This window comes from Odontesthes bonariensis, chromosome 14 (genome assembly GCF_027942865.1).
Source record: "Odontesthes bonariensis isolate fOdoBon6 chromosome 14, fOdoBon6.hap1, whole genome shotgun sequence".
NCBI lineage: Eukaryota > Metazoa > Chordata > Actinopteri > Atheriniformes > Atherinopsidae > Odontesthes > Odontesthes bonariensis.
In genome coordinates, this window is record NC_134519.1 from 23,848,563 (window position 1) to 23,870,185 (window position 21,623).

At 43.1% G+C, this 21,623-nt stretch overlaps 1 protein-coding gene across 2 annotated transcripts in view; it reads right to left on the reverse strand.

The window, feature by feature from the left end:
• Positions 1–21,623, reverse strand: part of LOC142399180 (SPRY domain-containing SOCS box protein 4-like) — a 76,377-nt gene that overhangs the window by 30,363 nt on the left and 24,391 nt on the right. The window contains exons 1-2 of one of the 2 annotated variants that reach the window (XM_075483686.1): positions 15,681–16,069; positions 6,134–7,085 (exon numbers count right to left, since the gene is read on the reverse strand). In XM_075483686.1, coding sequence (XP_075339801.1) covers positions 6,134–6,866 — 733 coding nt within the window. In that variant the 5' untranslated portion in view covers positions 6,867–7,085; positions 15,681–16,069. Of the gene's footprint in view, positions 1–6,133; positions 7,086–15,680; positions 16,070–21,623 lie in introns of those variants that run through there. The other variant, XM_075483685.1, reaches the window with a different exon arrangement.

Genomic DNA, 21,623 nt, shown 5'->3' on the forward strand with positions numbered 1-21,623 from the left:
AGCAATATGGAACCACTTCTTCAACAGAAAGCCGTGACAGATGATTCTTGATGATATGCTGCCGTTGTTTTCTAAACCTTTTTTCGTCACCTCAGTAAGCAAAAGCCTACTTATGTGGTCTTAATATCATAACGGGCGACTGAGAATTAGTTTAGTCTCTACATGATATGAAACCAAAACGTTAAACGTGTGGTTTAAGTGTCGGTCTGACTTCAGGCAACTCAAATTAAAACAAAAGAATTAAACACAGCTACACATGCAAAACAAGCTGGACACAAATGGATCCCTGCTGTCATTTTGGTAAGCATGTGCTGAAAAAAAAAAGGGGGATAAAAAAAGTTGAAATGTGACGCCCGAATAAGCTTGTCGTTGGGATTTTAACTATGCTGTATAAATTAGTCCCAGCCAGGAAAAAAACCCAGTGGTAGTGTGGGTTTCTGCGCGCAGTAAATCGTTACATCAGTTTCTGCCAAGTTGGAAGTCTTATGTCTTTATGCATTCGTCCCCTCTAATTGCAGAGTGTGAAAAATGGTAAATTGAAGGAGCAGAGATGTGGATGTGTGGCAGTGGCATTTTGGAATTTCTTTGACAAGTCCAAGAAAGAAACTGATTACCTAAGCGATACCAAACTGCCTCAATATCCTCATCCCTCCACACAACTTCCCTCTTTAGCAAAGTTGTTTCCCCTCTTTGTTCCCGACCACCTGGTGTTTGAAGTGTCTGAGGATGAAAATGGTTCGTTTCAGAGAACCGTAGTTTTAAGACTGAGAAACCTTGCAGCATTTTTGACAATGTGTGCAAAAGTACCCTCAATGACCCAATAGCCTGTAGAACCATCTTTAGCAGAAATAACTTATCGCTCACTGGTCCCTCACATCATAGAGGAGGAATTATGGCCACTACTGAACCTGGATTCTTTTCTTTTTCAGCCGATCTGTAGTAGATTTGCTGCTGTGTTTGAGATACTGATACGTGACTCAGTGTCAGCCATGCTTTAGACAGATGGCCTCACATTTGACACTAGGTTACTTTGGTACAGAGGAGTTCAAAGGGCGGATTATACTTCTGCGTCTATCGTCTTGACGTGTTGCTTTGCTCTGGTCGCGAACCACTTTTCATGTTATGGTTCTGCAACCTCGGTCTGGAATTTCTCGGGACGCACAGCAGTTTCCCCTCGCGAGAATTTCGGTGGGCGGTGACGAGAACTTCGGCGGCGCCGGCGGAAGTGTTTATCTTTCAAAAAAAAAAAAGTGTATGCAAGATATGGATCTGGAGTTGCTCGACATCGAAGAAGAACAGCTTCTTTTATTGGAGTTGGCGAAAATGCAAAGGAGGAAGCCACACAGACAACCGGAAAGGCACACCGAGGACCAATCACAGCCGCTTTTGTCTGCGCACTTCCGTTGGTGGTCTGCGTGCGTCTGTCGCGTAGTCAGGATTTTTCTGAGGTGCACGACAACGCGCGCAGAGCCTCTGCGTGGGGGAGTGGTCAAGATTTTGACGCTCGCAGAGGCTCTGCGTCCGAGCGTCAGAGGCTTTGCGCCTGAAGCATAAATCAGCCTCAAGGCTGCAAAACAAGCCCAAATCATCCCCCCTCCTCCACCGTGCTTGAATGTTGATCTGAGCTGTTGGTACAGATATGATGTATTTGCTAATTCCAAACATGGTGCGGTGCATTATGACCAAACGTCTCCACTTGGGTCTCATCTGCCCACAGGACATTGTTCCAGAAGCCTTGTGATTTGTTTAGATGCAACTTTACAAGCCTAAGCTGTGCTGCCATGTTCCTATTAAAGAGAAGAGGTTTTCTCTTGGAACACTTCCAAACAGGCTTTTGTTTGTTTGTGTCTTTTTCTAAGTGAACCGTCATGAACTTTAACATTTAACATGCTAACTGAGTCCCGTAAAGATGTGCCTCTTGGGTTTTTGCAATTTCTCTGAGCATTGCACACTCCTGGGAGGATTTTTATTCTATTATTTAGTCTAGAATATTTTCCACTTGTAACTAATCTTTCTCACTGTGGAATGATGGACTCCAAAATTATTTGAAAATGGCCTTATAACCATTCCCAGATTGATGGGCCGCAACAGTTGATTTTCTAAGATGTTGTTGTGTCAACACACACCTAAATGCAACGAGCAAACTGCCAAAAAACAAAAACATATGCCTTTACGCAGGTTCTCACACTTGACTAATACTTACCCTCATATTTCCAATGGAAAAAGTGAGGGTGGACTTAATCTTTCGCAAACTGTACCTGCATTTTTGCCCTAAGTTTAAATAATAAATAAAACCATGGTGCAATACATCATGTGCCGTTGTTCACCCAATCTTGTATTTACCTAATTGTAAGACCAGGTAATGACTGTGGGATTTTCTATTTTGTCCTCCTGAAGGTAAAACCTAAGAACCAACACAAGGTGTACTTTCCACAAGACTGGATTTGCTAATAAAAAATAAAAAACAATTATAATCTGTTTTGGTATAAGTTTGGAATGATGTGAGCCAAAGACTAAGGAGAAGACAGAGAAAGAAAAGAGAGAAAGTTACGCATATCAGGGCTGAAACTGAAACAGCTCCTATTGTAGCGTATCAAAGCACTGCTAATTGGTACAATTATGCAGACAGGACAAGAGACAAAACAGAGGCTACATTAGACAGAAGCAGGCACAATCCTTCAAGGTAGCAAAATTAATTAGTTAAAATTGTAGTTTAAGTGAAGTAGCATCAACTGGAAGAAAGATTATCTGGACAATGGAGGCCAGTTGACAAGTATATGAAGGAGAAAAAACCCTTTAAAGTTGGAGCACTGGAAGGATAAATAATCTATGCACAATTACCAATTTTTCACTCAATTTAAATCTCTACACCATTTTTTTTTTGCATTAGTGCACATTTAACATATCAATCTGCTGCTGACTGCTTTACACTATCTTACAAAATCTACCATGAACCTGAGGCGCTGCTGTCTCTGCGTCTCGCCAAGTCACTGAAGGAACGGGAGCGAGGATTTAAGGTGGAGCACAATGATAATGGTGCAACGGATCTGAGAGCAAAACAAACATTATGACGAGCAGACGGCGCGTCTTTAATACCACACAGTCATGGCGTTTCCCCTTCAACAGCAATACTTCAAAAACAATCCAACGGTCTCTTCTCACAGGAAGGCCTCTTAGAGAAAGTCATTACCAAAGTACCAAAAGGGCTTTTTTTTATGGCCAAACACTCATTCACAGACACTCAGGGCAGATATACACTCGCGGAGACCTCTTCTCTCAAATGCACAAACACAAAAGAGGCAATTACCATCAAATAAACAGCTGAATGTGATACAATGTCTGGTGATGGTCTGCCATTCACAGACACTCATACGCTCAAAGCACACAGCAGTTATGACTTCATTCTCCCTTTCTGAGTCATCAGCAGGGCAGACGAGCCGTCTCATTGTGAAACCTGGAATGACTGAAGACAGTGACTGTTTGGCCAGCCTGCAACAAAGAGTGCACACTTTAGGCTATTTGCTTCACTTTTCTCGAAAATCCTGAGCTATGAAATGCGATTATTAAATAATGCCGCAGCTTAATCTTATCAGAGAGGAGTGACTTTTCAGTGACTTTCCCTCTGCGGCCACACACTGCGGTCGACTGCGCGCTCCCACTAATCAAAGCAGTCCAGAGGCTATTCTAATGGAGGAGTTTAGAATTGATATTAGATTATTTTTTATAAACAGTTCCACTGAGAGCGCCAAATGCGTTGCTACGTTGTTTTGTCGAAGGATAAAGCCCATTCTCCCACCGCTGCAGCACCTCTATTTTGACCCTAATTTACTAACTTTCTAGGAACTGTTTTGAATGGGAAAAGAAGCCACAAGTTCCCTTGCTTATAACTGATGCACAGCATTAGCTCCATTAATATCCACAACACATTTCACTTTCACTTCAGCCTCTGTTTGAGACTCTTAGAGAGGGTTCAACCGCTAAAACTCAAAAAGACCATTCAGCGAGGACTTTAAATGGAAGAAGAAACCAAAAGTGTTTTTATGGATTTGATGACTCAAGTGGGTCTTTCCTTGTTTAGGCCTGTCTCAATGAAGCCTTTGTCTGCATCTGTTTGTACTCTCACACATGGGATTTCATTTATCTATATTGGTAGCTTTGGGACGTGCATTCGCATTTAAAAAGTACCTGTTTGAGCTGATTTCAAACAGAAAACAACAGTTTTAGGGCCCGTTGAGCCTGACTCCAAAAAAAAAAAAAGGGAAAAATATGAGGAGAAATAAATAGCTTAGCACTAATATCAGGAGTGATAATTTGTTTAGGTGAGAAAATGGATGTTCCTGTAGCGTTTACTTGTTGGACAGCACCCTTTATTAGGCCGACCACGAGCTCGGGTTTCATTTCATTTGCCGCAGTCTCCGTGTCTCTCTCTCATTCACAAATCCCTGCTGGCCCATCAAGAGGAGCCACCCTGCATTTAGCTTTGCAGATTTTCAACAGTCAAATCTCATTTCACAGCAAGAGGCCTATGTGCTTGTAAAAGAGAGAGCTTTGAAAAGACTCGACATTCTCCCTGACGGCCCATCACACAGTCACCATGAAATCCTGTAGGTGGCTGTAGAAATGGAAAACGGTTGAGGTGATGTGCTTTCAGCGACTCGACTGTGTACTTTGAAGTTATCTTGAGAGTAGGTGATTTGTTTTCATTCTGATTCATATTCTATTTTGCCGGCTGCAATTTTAAGGCAAAAGCATCCAATTTAAAGCTGGGTTGAGGCTTGTGACCTGTTTTTCAAGGGTAGAAAACAGGCTCTCGCTGTCATGTTGTCCCTTGAGAGCAGTGCGCTTCTTTGGAAATTTTCAAAAAGAAATTCGAGATGACTGGGCAAAAGGAAATCAGACGTAACAAACTACAAATAGAAATGGGTTCCCTCTCAGCTCTCTGTCAGAGTAATAGACAAAAACACACCGTGTTGTGATATCAAATAAGCCCCATGGGGTTGTTCAAACTTCGAGGGAGGGAGACAGCCGGAGTCACATCTCAGCCTTGTTTTCATAACACACACTTTCCCTTCCTGGCAGGTGTGTGTCCATCTGTATACGTGTTCATAATGTGCTTTTAAAAAGCATCACTGTTTAGACTGCAATGATAGGAGGAGCCTTCCTCTTCTCTCATAACACACAGGGACAGAAAGTGGAAGTTTCCCGAGAACAAAACGGGAAATCGCATCTAAAGTGCTCTTCCTCGGTTCGTCTCCTGCTTTGGTTAAAACGAGAAAAAAATTATATTCTGTAGACACAATAACCTTGTGATACACTTCTGTACCAACAGTTGTGTTGCAACAATCTTTGACCATTTAGTTCAGAGGAAAACCATCAATGTATGAAAGAGGCCACAAACAAAACAAAAAAACACTGATTACTGAGAAGTGCTGGTGCGATGTGAAAAGTTCACAAATGAATAGATGAAAGCGTGTCCTCAGGTCTGTCAGCTCCTTGAAAAGTATTGAACAAATATTGCAGAACAAGTGGATTTCAATCCCTCGAGTGGACTCGCATCAACTTTCACCCAGTTCGCTGCCAAAGAAAGTTTACGGTGTTGCGACACAAATTTAAGAAAAAAAAAAACCTTCTTACCACAACCTCTGACGTGTGGGGACATTTCATAATCAGTGAGGTTCCTACTCTTATTTTAGCACACATTTACCCAAGATCATTTAAGAGCTGTCGTTTTTGTGGTTATTTCATTTTACAGAAGATTATCTTGGCCTTTATTTAACCTTAAGGTGATATATGTGTTTAAGTGGGGTTGTGGGAACCCTATCAGGTTGGAAATTTAAACAGTTTCTGAATAGGCTAGCTAAAACTAGAATCTACTCGGAAAGATATTAAGACCCAGTCTGTATAACTGTCTGAGGCAGAGTAATGCAGTATTAATACTTTAGCTCTTGCTCGAGAGCCACTTTCTTAGTAGTATTCCACAAACTAAGAGCTCTCGGACTATGTCTATAGAAGTACTTCATACAATAACACTTCATTTAAATAAAAAAACCTATTTTGCAAACCATCAGCATTGGTAAATCTCTGATAATGACCATTCTCATATTGTATCATTAGTCATACTGTAATTACTTACGATCCAAGCCGTTGATGTACTTCATGGATATCTCACAATGCCCCCACACAGCACTGACGACGGGGTGCAGCTTCTTCCCTTTTAGGCCTCGAAATGCCACTCCTAGATACTGTCCATCCACCATAAAGCTTAATGTTCCTTCGTCCATGTCAAGAATCACTAGCAAAGAGTCTGGTAGGGTAAACGACTCCTCTGGCTCCAGGAAACAAGGGTATGAAGGCAGAGAGCTGTGGGCCCGGTTCTTACTGTCGTGGTAGAGCCTGTTACGCCCCAGATCCCAGCCCCAGGACTCACAGTCCGAACCCACTAACGCGGTGTACCCAACAGAATGTAGAGGAGCATCAGAGGTTGCCACACCAACCACAGCATGGGTGCCTCGCTGCCGGGTGGGCCAGTGGATTTTCCACACGTGGAGACCCCGCGTGTACCCGACCCTCCCTCTGATGCAGTCCGTGCTCTGAGCAACTGGGTGGCGGTGAAACGTCAACTTATCATCCTCTTTGATAAAGATGTTGAGCGAGCGGTCATCAGGGTTCCATGCGTGACGGAGCTGTGTGTCCGGTCCAGCACACGGCATGTCCAGTAGGAGATCCAGCCTGGGAGGTTTGGAGAAATCTGGGCCCCTTAGCTCCAAGTGCTGCCGACGATGAGCTATAGGCCGGTATGATGGCGAGCCACCGGTTTCCCCCCGACTGTCCACCGATTTAATACTGCCAGAAATTTTCTGGCCCATAGCTGCTGGAAGAGTTGGCAGAAGGAAGGGGATGAGGTGGCGTTTGTGCAGGTGGGTGCTGCGCTGTGGGGAGCTTGGCGTTACCTCATCAATGCGGTGGGGCCGAGTTCCTAATTCAAGAGTGATGGGAGGAGATGAAGAAGGAGGAAATGGTGAATGAAAGATGTACGTGGTCTGGTTTCATGCCACAAATGTCTTCATAAAGAACTGCTGCCACTCCTGTTGAGAGAGGGACAAGAGAGAGAGAGAAAAAAAGCTTTTAATTCTTCAAATTGTCATTTATACATAGCTTTCAGCAAACTGAAGTTTACCACAAAAAAGAGACAGAGGAAAGCTTGCTGATGGAAAATGCTGGCAAAACCGCTAATTTCACGGATTTGACGCTCCATTTTCATTGGAATAAACAGCAACATGGATGAGAAACAACACACACATACACACAAACACAGACGAAAATACACATGCATTTTCTCTGACTCATCCTACCTTCCCAACTCAAGTGCCAATATCAATGCATGCATCCATCTCCAAAAATTCCCCAATTGTGCAATGTTGGCCACAACTGAACTTGGCAAATTCGCATTTAGCTAATGTCATTTTAATGAGTATCGCCTGAGTCTGCAAAAACATCAACAGAAGGAAAACAAAAACACTGGGTAATAATTCATCTCCAATCCTTTGTGTGATAGTTAAAAAAGTCAGCTCGACTCGCCCTGCTCCTCAGAAAACAGGCAGCAGAGTGACACACAGTGTTTGTCATTTAAACAGAAGTTTTTCAATTTTGCAATAGAGGCAATTACTAGAAATGGAGAAAAAAAACTGTTAATATCATGGTATCATTTTGAGAATGCCGGGTTTACATTTTTACGTCATTTTCAGTTACAATCTCAGTTTCAAGAAGGGGGGTGTTACAATTTAAGTCTTGTTCTTAGTTATTTTCCGTTGTTTCCGTTGATACGGTTTTGACAAAGCCCTAAAATGTTCTGATTAGTATCTCTATATATAGTAACAGATATCTCTGAGCTCTTAGTTCGTTATTTCAACCAACAGTTGCAAATCTTCTGCGCTCAATTTTAGCATATGAAGTCACTACAGAGATGATTTCACACACACCCACACAGCTCTGTGTGGTTAAACTGCCGGAGCGATCTCTTCCAGGAACGGCAGCTGGTGCTTCCTGTTCACAGGAAAAGAGTCAGTCGCACATGGGGCAGAAGTAGATGACACAACTCTATGTGTCTGGTGGTTGTGCTTATCTCATTCGTCATGAGCCACCAAGCAGAACTTTTTTTTCTGTAAATATCCTCGGTGCATGTGTGCATGCTGGACTGATGCTTCTTCTGCTGATGATCTAGACTAAATCAAAAGGAGACTAGATCATCTTCCCATAAGTTATTAATAGCTCAATCAATCCAAACAGTTTTACAAAGGGCTACTGCTTTCATTTCTTTAAAACGTATAATGCATTAAATCTATTACTGACAAAGGCACAAATCTTATCACTAGCCCAAACTGAGATGATGGTGCGAATGTGTGAAATTTCCACGTCCTTTACACACCCACATATATAGGTTATCTTTTTTGAGGATACAATAAAGCGTTTTCTCTGACTTTACTCCAAAACTTATCTAAACCTGAATCTAATTCAAACCTGAATCCTCAGCTCAGTGGAGAGGAACAGGAAGGACTGGTCAAAACAAAATACATGGTCCAAAACAGAAACTAGTCCTCAGAAAGACAAACAGCGCATTCTGTACTTTTCTCCTTTTTCTCACTGTGGATAAGGTCATTGGGTTGGCGGCTATCATGACTAATCTGTGCCACTACTCAGTTCACCACTCGGCAAGAGAAGATTCAGTGCTTGGCCACAAACACACAAACACACACACGCAATAGACAGCTGTCTGGATGTGTGTTAGCGCAGCTGGCAGGTGGGTTAAGGGTGGACTCTGCATGGAAGATTCCACAGCCATCGCTGCTAAACTTCAGCCAAAGAAAACACAGCTTAATATTGTACGTACATTCAGTGTGTCTGAGTCTGCCACAGCATGTGGCTGACAATCTGGCATTCTGCCTCGTCATCAAAAGAGGCACTTGACCTCTGACCGTATGATGTCATGGCCATCGTTGCATAGTAACCTCGCAAGAGGCTGTTGGTGGGCTGGCGCAGCCTCTGCTGCTGCGAAAAGCGGCAAGATGCTTCTGCCATCTGTTGTTTACTTTGCCTCCCTCCCTCCATCTTGCTCTTTCTCTCAACCAGCTCCTTTAGATTGCACTTACCCCAAGTTTTTTGCATGTGCAACAAAAAGAAGAGGACAAATTTGTCAAAAAGCGACAAAGCATGAGATAAGAAGGCAGATCGAGGGGAAGACAGACTGTACAGTGCACCTGGTGTGTGGGCTGGCTTTATGGGTCCTCTCCTGCTGTACCAGTACTAACAAGCTTCAGTCACCACAAAGGCTGTGAAGGTGGTGCGTGAGCCCAGTGTGTTACATCGTATTACAGGAAGATACTGTGGGTGTGTGTGTCTGTCTGTCTCACAGACTGTGTTTTACTGAAATTTGTCCAACAAGCTCTGACTGGGCCGACAGGCTTTGAAGTCACACATTGCACACAAAGCTAGCAGCTCGCACTCACACACAGAGAAAACCGCTGAGAAACTACTCACTCAGACCGAACCCCCCTCTGTTAATAGAAATGTCTGTGGGCTTTCCCACAGAAATCATGTCAGGCTATCCACAGGATCCAAAGCACCATGTTTAAATATGAACGTATGATTAGCAGTTTTTCTACAGCTTTTCATGCACAGGTGTTAACTGTGCGCATGGAGCTGCATGTTTGTGTCTCATATGGTCAATCAAGGACAACCAGTGACCCTCAACGCCACAAAGGATGAGGATTAATAGCTTGACAGTGATTCAGCCTTCATGTGCCGAGCTTCATTCATGAATGTTAAGCCTCAGAGCGCTCACATGTGTGTGTGTGTGAATCAGCTTATCAGAGGTCATATCCCTGCCACCTGCAGAAGAAGCAGCTCTGGTCCTGCTCCACTATTAATGTACATTCAACAGCACACAATTGTTGGAAGTTTGGGGAATGCGCTCTCAAACTTTTTGCCAATAAAAAAAAAAAAAAAAAAAAAAAAAAAAAAAAAAAAAAAAAAAAAAAAAAAAAATCGAAATGAGTCGATCGGTATCCTTTACGTTGGTCTGTTCCAGTTAGCAGCTGAGAAAAGGTGTGTATTTGTCATCTTTTGTGTGAAGAAACATTGATATTGTTGGCTGATTTCGTTAACTTGAAATGCTGCTTTCTAATTATAGGCCAGATCTTAGAGGAGTATCGTTTTTATATAACTTTTCGGCATAAAAACAGTAAGCTTGTTTATCCGGATGCCATTCACTTCCTTTTAGAAACATTTACAGTCATTCTCAATGATATAGTCAGAAGACCATTGAGACCCCAGGGAACACCATGAGCAGTAAGTTTGCGTGTCTTTTTTTTTTTTAAACGAGCTAAATCCAGCAGCTTCCTCTGGGAATATTGTGGGAATTGGCCCATATTATACTCAGACACAAGGCTTTCTTCTGAAAACTAGAGCGGGTTTACAAACTTTAAGATTCAAAGAAATATTGTATCTCAAGTTGATGACCCAGAGGTAGATTGGTAGCACACACACACAGTTAGCACACAGGGTTAATCGAATTTTCACCTGTAAGTTTGTCTGTTTTTAGCCTTTTGGCCTGAAGCTGTATGTATGTGCGACCTTGTATTTAACATTTGAGATATATGATCTCAGGTCTACACATAAATACAGTATATTTTGGAAAGCGTATCATTTAAGAATTTATTCAACATTTTTCCTTATACTTTATATTTCTTCAGCATCTCTTGTTCCCCTCTGTCCCTCCATTTTAGCTCCCGTCTCTTCAAGGCCTCCCAAGTCTGCTCTTGACTGGCCAGAACAGTGCAGAACAAGACAGCTGCTCATCCTTTGTTTGAGGTGTGCCAAACTAGCACCCGGGCAGGCATTATGCAAATGTGTTACGTGATGGTGTCATTAAGCAGTAAGAAGAAAAAGCCTGGACAGCAAATGAGGTGTTTGAGGCGGTGTCTTCAATGAGAAAGAATAACTCACTGATGAGAGGTTTAGGACCCATCATCATGTGGTGTGAACTTCAGCAGTCATTTTACAATACGTGAGCAGCTAAAACTATTCTAGGTCTGACTTCAAAGTCAGGAGCAGAATTACTTTAGCGATCATTTGAAAACGGCTCACTCGCTAATATGTTTTTTTTTTTTGTTTCAAATGAGAAATTTGAGCAGCAGAACTCAATTTACTGGTTTCTTCACACTCACTATGACAGAAGTGATTTTGCTCAACTTTTTCCATTCTCGTGTGGCCTTTGAACTCACACATCTATAGGCCTAAACCAGGGTCACTTCACCCTATACCTCTTCTTTTCCACAGTGGTTTCAAATGAGTCCAAGTTTATCTGAACATTGACTGTAGCGATGAATTACAGGAACTTTGCCTCGTTCCTGTGACGTCTGAAGAGTGAATCACCAAGTGGTCACTTCTTCCACTTTCCACTCCTGGGAGGACACCAGAGCGCCACAGAGCGGCTCGCATGCAACCCCAAACACAATGACAAACACAAACACACATTTATATTTGTATTATACAGCGTCCTTTCATAGCAACAGCTGTACCCACCAGATTAAACAAGCTGCTATCCTTTCCACATTGCTGACATTCATTCCTACTGAGGGAATCTCTGGGTAGTTGCAGAAGCCAGAGCGAGACATAAACTGTACCATCTGGCTCCTAACATGATGTCAAACTACTAGCAGGACTTGCGACTTGGGCTTTAAACATATCTTCCAGCTGATGAAAAGAAGAGATGCACTCTTAAAAGCACCTCTGTACTTATTAGCCAGTTGTAGGAGGAGATATCACCGCTCTTTCATCACTGTCTCTCTTTGAAGGTTTGACTTTTCCTCCTTACAGTCTCCTCACACAGCTGTTTTTCCAACTTTTCATACAATTTAATTCCTTCTCAACTCTCTTTACTATTCCCTTATATATTTCTTTCTCTGCTGCCGACTCCCTGCCTTACATACAAATCAATCCAAGGAGACTACCGCAGAGATGACACCCTATCACCGGCTACAACTTCTCCCAGGCCCGCCACCAAATGCCCCAGTGTCTGCCATGTGGCAATCAGTGCAAGCTCAGCATTCAGTAAAAGCACATTCTGCAAAATACAGGACACAAGCAAATTTACGGACAGCTAGAAACAAGTATACATCCTTGCTAACAATCCGACTCACACAGAGATGACATCATGCTTTTATTGAGGTAGATGCTAGCTACCTTTGGTGGAATTTCCCTGATGCTTAACTTTTTGTGTTCCAGAATCACAAACCCCCCCAATTCCCTTCTCTCTTCCATCATACTGTCTGAACTCTTTACAAAGGAACTCCAGTGATCGACATCTCCCAAATGAATCATGTCCCCACTCCCACATCTTCCTCCTCCGTACACATGAATCTGCTTCTCTTGAAATGAAAAATTTCCTGTCTCACCGGCGATCAAGGAGCTTAAAGGGAACAAATTCAAAATTAAGTGCATATTCAAAAGATGGGAACAATGAAGACGGATGACCACGCACTCACACAGTCTGCTCATAAGTCTTTATACTTCCGTGCGATGGCACCTTAAAATCCTTTGGTGCCCTGAGGGAAGACTATTAGTGCTACAGTGATTGAGCACTCCTTTAAAGAGAACACAGCAAAACCGGTTCATCTCTCTCCCACTTATATGGATACGCAGACACACACACACACACACACACACACACACACACACACACACACACACACACACACACACACACACATATATATGTACACATAGAAGACCTTGGCGATTGTATCCATAAAGCTCTCAGGGGAAGCTGTGGCAGATTCACAACCCCAGCAGTAATGAAACTGAATCAAAGTCTGCCTGGGTGTGACGCACTGCTGCCGCATCCCTTGTTTAACATCCAAACTATGTGCACAAGTGTGATGCAACATGTCACACCCACACATCCTGATGAAATTATGTCGGAAACTGGCGTCTAAGAATTTGAGTAGGATTTTTTTTTGAGGGTTCACTTGATGGTTTTATAAACCTCAGAGTACATAAATAAGTAAATGGTAAGTAAATGATAAGCAAATGATAAGCGAATGATAAATGGTCTGTGTTAACAGTGTGCCTTTTAACCCTCATGGCTCTGAAGCACATTAACATAGGACAAACTGACATCAAGACATACTATCAAGTCGTCAATTATTGGAACATTAATCAACAAGTGTTCTAATAACTAATTAAGAATTCATGTATTTGTTCATTAAGAATAAAATTAGGATTATGCTAATGCTGTCCTTAAGCACAGCAGTGCTTAGAGATATAGGCTGCGGCTACACGGAAACGTTTTTCACTGTAAACGATACTTTTTCTTATCGTTTCGCTGTCGCGGCCACACGGAGCCGGCGTTCCCACTACCCCAAAACGATAGTTTTTGAAAACGGGTTCCAGAGTGGGAAAGTTTGAAAACGGCCTCGTTTCGTTTCCATTGTTACAGCTAAAACGTTTTTGCGTCAGTCACACGTTGACGCTGTGAGCCAATTTTAACACTTCTCTATTGTCTCACAGCGTGGCGTGACACAGCGGCGTGTGTACTGCATCGTTTCATCGTTTTCATCCGTTCTCGTCTGGACAGCAGCGCGTTTCCGTGTGGTCGCAAGAATTTTCGTACCCGTTTTCAAAAAAAACCTCGTTTCGTTTTCGTGTAGCTGTAGCCATAATGCTGCCATTAACGCGCCAACATTGGGAGGTGGGAAGAATCTGAAGACTTATCACCACCTAACAAACAGTTGTTTTTAATTCCCCAGTGCAAGACTTAATCGACTGAATGCAATTCAGAAAAAAATGTTTAAAGAAAAAAAAAAAAAAAAGCTCACATCACTGAGCTGGGCGCTGGTGCTAGCATGAAATCTAACTTAACACTCTATGAGCTCCAGACCACCTTCTGCCACCATTTTTGGAGACTGCAGCGACAAGGCACACCAGTGGAAATATGGCCACGGTTGGCTTTTTTTTCTTAGTTTCATCACCATATTTCTTAAGGGAACAAGGAGCGCGCAAGAATTTGTGCGCGTTCTTGTTTGAGTGAGAGACCAGAAAGCTTATGTTAATGGTGATCATACCATCGTGGCATGGGAACAATTAGGCTCGCCGTGTTAAGGGTATTAAGGGATTTTCTTCATTTGGTCCCATGTGCTTAAAATCAGTCTCACTTGAGGACTTAACTCTGTGACATTTTCCCTTTCAAATGCAACATAAATTTGGTTATTTCTGTAAATTGTCTATTTATGACCAGATCATTAATCTATGAGAAATGCAGTCTAAGAAACATATCTGACGTGACATCTGATATAATAGGCTGATGCTTGTTTTCCCAAAAAAGGTTGGAAACTTTAGAAAACTTAGACTGGACACCTGTCCAAAGAAGGAGAAAAACCTCAAAAAATGGTATAGAGTATCTGGTAATGTCCTTGGTATCGGTATGAAGTTTGAAATTCCTCTCTTCCCTGGTATTATTAAGCAGAATTGTTCTGTGGAAAGTGGAACATGGGGTGCTCTGCCAGTGACATTCAACGGGGAGAAGTAAATCTACACAAACCCGTACACACACACACACACACACACACACACACACAGCAGAATACAAACAAACAGCATGATACTGAGAAACCTCCCCACTGTTCTCAAATTGCTATCAGCAAGACACTAAAAATGAAGAGAGCGAAGGAAACTGAATTTAAAGAGGTGCTTAAAAAGGGAGAACTAACTAAGTAATTAAAAAAAAGATTTGGGGGGGGGAATTTTTTTTAAAAACCAACAGAGGCCATGATGGAAAACGGCTTTAAGGGTTTACGTGAATAAAGGGGGTGAACAGACACACCAACAGTAGAGGAGATGGAAAAAAGACAGAGTGAGAGAAACAGAGGTCAGCAGCTGACAAAACAAAAAGATAAAAGTAAAAAAGGAGAGCTGCTATCTCTCTATCCCAGGACAAACCGCACAAATACACAGTCCCGTCCCGATCCGTAGACTAAACACAATACTGTGAGAAAAGCTGCTCCAGACAGCATGGAGCACGCAGGCCAATCACAGGTGTGTGGAACATATACAAAAACAGTGTGCTTAAAAATAGAAAGCAGCATCTATCCTATTATTGTATGTGAGCAGAGGAAATCCAGGGGTAGCTTATCCTAGAATTCTCAACACAGTCTCTCCCAAACAAAAGCTAACACACTCACGCACACACACACACACACACACACACACACACACACACAAAAAAGGGGGTATCCCAGCTGGCCAGCTGAGCCCTAAAGACCATCAAAAGAATTAAAGGCAGCAGAAAATTAGAAAGAAGAAGGACAGAGCGAGGGACGAGAGGCTCAGAGAAGAAAATGTTGAGGACATATCTTCAGAGGGTTAAGAGATACAGCAGTGTGGGGGCTGCTCTTCTCTAATGTACACATAATGAAAAATGAAAAAAAAAGAATCATACTTGCTGTCACTTTTAACCCTCAGGCATTGTATACAACTGCAGAAACTGTCAGAAACACACAGCGCATCACATACAGCTGCATGGTTACCCCAGTTCCCTCCACACACTCTCTCCTGAAATAGTAACAGCCTCTTTCAGCAAAGACACGCTACACCTTGAAGACAACAGAAGAGATGAAGCTGCTTACAGTGAATCTCCAAAGGCGCCTTGCTGCATGTAGCTGTTCAGTCCAAGTCCATGTTCATATCCAAATAAAGCACAGCTGAACTCCTCCAGCCAGTCGTCAGCAGTGAGAAAAACAAGGAACACACCGGGAGGAAAACACCAGCAGCCGGCAAGACTGACTAAAACAGAAAGAGAGAGGCTCTCTATTTACTCAGAGATCTGCCCCGCTCTCCCTGCTCCTCCTTCTCCTCCTCCCTCCTTCCCTTGTTACCGCCCTCTTTTCCCTCCCAGGAGCTTATCTGTCCTAAGGCTATCACTTCTTCCTCAACCCCCCTGCCCGTACTCATTCGTGCTAAAACTCCACTGAGTGTTTCCAAGGTAGCGCAGTCACGACGTTCTCCGCTGACAACAAGCAGCTCTGAACACACTTTCAGCCCCACTCCAGTTTCAGTTCCACTTCGGTCTTTCCGAGAAAAGAGCCGCAGAGCGCTAGGGAGAGAGTGAGTGTGAGACATGAAGGCCTGAAAGCCGATCCCCTCTGATCTCATCAAGCAAAGTTACCAACAGCAACCAGACCAGCCGGCAGCCGAGAGAAACGCCCGGTTAACCTTCCTCCCTCCCTTCTCCCACTCCCCCTTCTTACAAAGAGCTCACACAGAGCCAACCAACCAACCAAACCAACCCACCCCTCCCCCCCTCTGGTAAAGGCACACACCACACATGTGCACACAAACATACTACCCCACGCGTGCCACATACACACAGCATGCACATGAGCATGTGCACAATCAAGGCATCAAGTTGTTAAAGGCCAGTCACACCTTTGTATCACACAGATCAGCAGATTAGACACAACATCAAGACACGACGGGGGGGGGGGACTAAGAACTCATTACAATGCAATGTTCTTTCACCAAGACCAATTCAAGATAGACCCATCTCACAATCTAAGAGCTGAAGGTCCAGCTGACAGACACCACAGGCTGCGTCCACATCTCAACTGGTCACAGCTGTTTTAGAAAGTGTCCTCAACAACATCAGGCAGGTGGTCGTAATACTACGGCTTATCAGTTCAATTGATTATGTTTCTGGATTGATTATGCATCTTAAGTAAGGTCAGTCCATGTAACTCGGCTCATCTCAGCACAACAAAGACTCGCCAGTTCTCTTCCATGCTGCCATCAGTGTCCTTTGTGATTTTTAGGACTTTTGTATTGGGATCCATGTGACTGCCTGCGAGTGCAGCTTCGTGTGGCTGTGTGGTTCAGGTGAAGTTTCCCTTCAAGGACAAAATGATCTTCTATCTTTTTACCAAAAGAAAAAAAATACAAAATACAAAATACCACATAAGAATAATGTTCTAATAAATGCCATTCCTGACGCGCCTTGGCAGCAACGCACAAAAAAAGGCAGCATTCCTTGGGTGTTGGGTCACTATAAAGGGCCACCGGTGGAAAAAAAAAACCTTTGAAAAACAAACACCAGTCTTCCTTCTCCCCATTTTGCACGTCTGCAATTAACACATTGCATTCAGGGCTGCCTGAGTGATGACCCGCTCCCTTTTGTTCCGCTCTACTGCTTTCAGAGGCCTCCGCATTTTACTGTCGCCACGTTGTACATTTGCCCACAGCTGAAAATGAGCGAATAACTTGGCTCTGTGGTGTTGTGAAGTTCATTTATCAATTTCTACCTTGTAGTTACATAAGTAATTCAATTAGGAGAAGTCAGGAGAGCATTTGGAAAAAAAATGCACATGTGCGCTCCAAATGAAATTACACACAGACACGCAGTCCCCGCACGCTGTTCTGGCATTTTTCACTTTGACTAATAGAACTGTTCGTCCCCCATGTGGCACTCAACAACAAATCATCCAAGCAGGCTCACACAAAATAGCACATGTGGATACATAAGTGGTGAGACAGACTACAGACAGGGAAATCATGCAGGACTGAGACAGCTCACTTCCTGTACAAACATGCTTTTTTTTTCCCCTCTCTCTCTCTCAGGACTGCTTTGACCACCAGAAATTCAAATTCCCCATAAAGTCTCACATCCTACGGTCCCATTCTCACATCACTTTACGTTACGTCATGCCAGCTCAGGCATTCGACATGAACAGAGAGAATTGTGGGACGGTAATAGGAGGGTTTCAGTTACGTCATCACGGGAGCGCGCAAATTTAAGTTGGTGGGCAGGAAGCTTGACTACAGCATAGCAACAACATGGAGAATATGGAGATGCGTGAATATTGTAGTGGTTTGGAGCCGGCACATATTTGGCGTTAGTTGAGAAATACATTGGGCATGACACATACTTAATGAAAATGTCTGAATTTTCGCAAAACCGGAACGATTTGCCGAAAATAGAGGCTATGGACATAACGAGCTACCTGGTTCTCCAGACATCTTACTACACCAAGCAACAGATGAAGGCCCACAAAAGTTTGGAAGCATACACCTATTACCACAGCGGATGGATCAGCAAACTCGGAGTAAAACGTCTACAGAATGATTGTGTTTTGGTGTTCGCCATGGTAAGTTTGTTTTCTGTGTTGTTTATGGTGCATTATCCCAATGGAAAATGCAGTGTGTAGTGCAGGGCTGGGCAGTAAAGCAGAATTTAACATGTTGAATGCCGAGCTGTGAATGTTGGCATTCATGTTTTGATAAAATGCTGAGATCCAAATGCCAAATCCAAAGGTCTTCCAAATGCTGACATTGTGTCTTTGTTAGCCTAATGCACAAGGCAGAGAGAGAGCGAGCGATTCTGTTGTCAAGAACTTGGGAGCTAATGTGCCCTGTTAGCACTTAAGCACTTCGTGGATACTACTCAAACGTGAAGATTGTGACGACGTGACAAATTTGTTTTGTTTAGATCAACCACTCTCAGAGATCGCATGAAACACCGATGACGGTGTCTTAGCTCTGTGTTTTGGTAACCCAGCTTGACCGTCGGAGCCCAGTCCACTGACTCAGAAGCCAACAACGCGCTGGGGCAGCCTTCAAAACAAAGCCCAAACGTAGCCCGTATTACATTACTGTTGACTGGCATTTAACAACATAATACTTTACTACTACTAAACAGTTAGATTTCGCACATACCTTTGACGAAGTGGTCAGCGCAGACACGAGCATTTGCAGATTCAGCCCCTCCAGTCTGTAAATGTAGGTTAGCTATCCACTTTTTGCGGCGTTGTTCTGTGAGTTTTTTCCATTTCTCACCTCTATGGGCGATTACCTTAGGTACTCGATAGTAACCCTTTCCCTTCTCTCGGTTAGACTTGATCCAAAAACGGCACAAAACTGAGGCATTTTGGGCAAAAAGTGGCAGACTAAGCACAGTGTTTTCAATGGGCTCCAGCTCAGGCTGCCCACCACTTGGGTTCGCGCGCTTAGAAAAATACAGAAGTGACGTCAACTGAAACCCTCCTATTGATGGTTTGTCTGACTTTTGTTCTCAGACATCTGCAATTAACAGGGAGGATAGGATATAGTAGCTTGTGCAGTCGAAAGGAGACATTTGCTCGTCTACCACAATCTTGTAGGAAGAAAAAAATCCCACACTTGAAGGAGGTGGTCAAGCTTTTTGGGAATGCAGTCCATCAGTTGCCTTCTTTATGAGAGTAAGGTGAGTAATTACGGAACAATACCCGTTTCGTAGCAGTCTATCAAAAGTTAGGATATGTCTGGGGTCGTGTACATGAAGCAAACTGCCTCTGCCAAGACAGATATGAGAGCGGTTCCAAAAGCCCGAGTTAAACTCCGGCCCAGTTGCAATTGGCTCACAACTAAAAAATTCTTTCAGATGTTACCAAATATCTAACAGCAGGCATGTGATGCGTCAGCAAACTTTAGAAGAAAAAAAAACATGCACATGGCAAAGTCAGTCAACTGCCCCAACTGGAAGGTGGAAAAGAGGAAATCTGCAGAGCTCTGCAAACACACACTGCTGGCTATGGATCACATGAAGCAGACATATGGGATAAACCCATTACCACTGGCCAGCACACACAGCATAATCATGTGCACGTACGCACGCATAGCTCGGCCTCCAAACTTAACTGCCATTATGCGAGGCAGTGTAGGTCAATAGTTTTGGATGGAAGCAACCATTTAAGCTTAAGGTAATACACACCGGTAGGAAGGAGAGGCTGTTTTTGAAGTGGGGTTAGAATTCTGGCAGATAGACCGAGATGCCATTTTCCACAAAAGCTGCACTGCCGAGAGGCCAAGTTCAGGCAGGGTATGTAGTCTTGTGCAAATGAACTAAAATAAAATTCTGGTTGCTTAATTGCTGCAACCCCGTCACTATTTGGTACTCTTGCTTGCAGCAGAAATGTAACATTTCCCCCCAAAAAAAACAATTAAATGTGGCTCCCGCCGGGTCCCACAAGAACACTGCGGGTGTCTGGATTTGTAAAAAGTAAAAACACAAAACTTGGTGATGCTGAACTTTATATGCTGAACAAATAAAAGACTCACAGGACAGGGTGAAATTTATCACTTCATCTTTCTGTTTACTTAATTATTTTACCTCTGCTGATTCACACTTTTCGCACATGCAAATACAAACCCAGAACCCTTGTCCCTCAGTTCTGCTGGGTTACAGGATTTTACAGCTTTTAGTTTGCCTCAAACCAGTGATCACCAAACTTGATTATGTTGTCTAGCTTTAAATCAGCAACATGCCTCAAAGAATGGATGTTACCCTATTGCTCAATCTGTTACGTCAGTCTATATAGGTGTGTTCAACCCCATTTGAAAATTGTCACTGTTCGTTTTGCCTCAGAGAAACTCAGAAAGCAGGAGGTTTTCTGTTTACTCTCTTTTATGCTTTAACCACCATGACTTGCACCTTAGTTTCCATTCCGGCTCTTAGACACAGTGTACGTTTTCACTGCCAATTCCTGGAAATTTCTTTCAGCAGCTGAAGAATGAAGGGCTTCGGACTCATTTCTACCATCCGGAGTAAGAAACAAAAGATAAAATTTGACATTAAAGCTTCAAAGCGAGGACTGCAGTATATCCCCCATCTTCTCTGCTGGACCCTGCTGTAAATTGCCCCCTGATTTTCTGCCTCAAGGAACATCGACACTTAAGGGACCCCGTGGGGTCCGGGGAAACATGTGTGTCTATATCTGTGTGTGTGTGTGTGTTAATCTGCAGGACAATGGGGGTCCTGTCCTCACCCGACACACAGGGCATTAGGGCTTGAGGCTTCACAGCTGAGCATCCTACTGACAATGAAAGCTGGACGTGTGTGTGCACTTGTGTGTGTGTGTGTGTGTGTGTGTGTGTGTGTGTGTGTGTGTGTTCACCCTTCCAACGCACGCGTCAAACACAAAGCCACCCAACTGCCCACATTACCCAAGGGAGGCGGAAAGTGATAGAGGGATGGATGGAAGGAAGTGAAGAAGAAAATAAATGGTAGAAGGGACAGTCAGACGGGGGAGTTAAAAAATGGAAGGGGAGGAAAAATGGTAAATGGTAGAATTACTGTGTGCAGATGGCTGAGCGAAAGGACCAAGGCCAGTTTGGAGAAGGTAATAAAAGTGGGATGATGAAGGACATGTTGGCTTATTTTGTGCTAAAAAGAAAAAAAAAAAAGAAAAAAAAAAAAAAGAAAAAAAAAAAAAGAAAAAAAAAAATCAGCTGCTGCCTTTATGTATGGATTCAAATAAGCACGGTCAAGTCGTAGTGCAGCATAAATCCCTGGTGATGACCAGGAAACATCGTCTTTACTGGATCTGTTAAAAGAAATAACATTAAAATAAAGACCTTATAATGTAAGGTCAACTTCTGTTTCCAGTTTTAATGTTAACCTGGCCTCACATGAGGGTGGTATCAATCCTCACGTCCAGCTCTTTCAGTGAGAACATTAAAGACGTACACTGTAGCACTGTCAGCTGGAGACTGCAAAGTCTTCAGTAGATCCTGTGTTATGAATACAAGTCTAGCATTTGTAA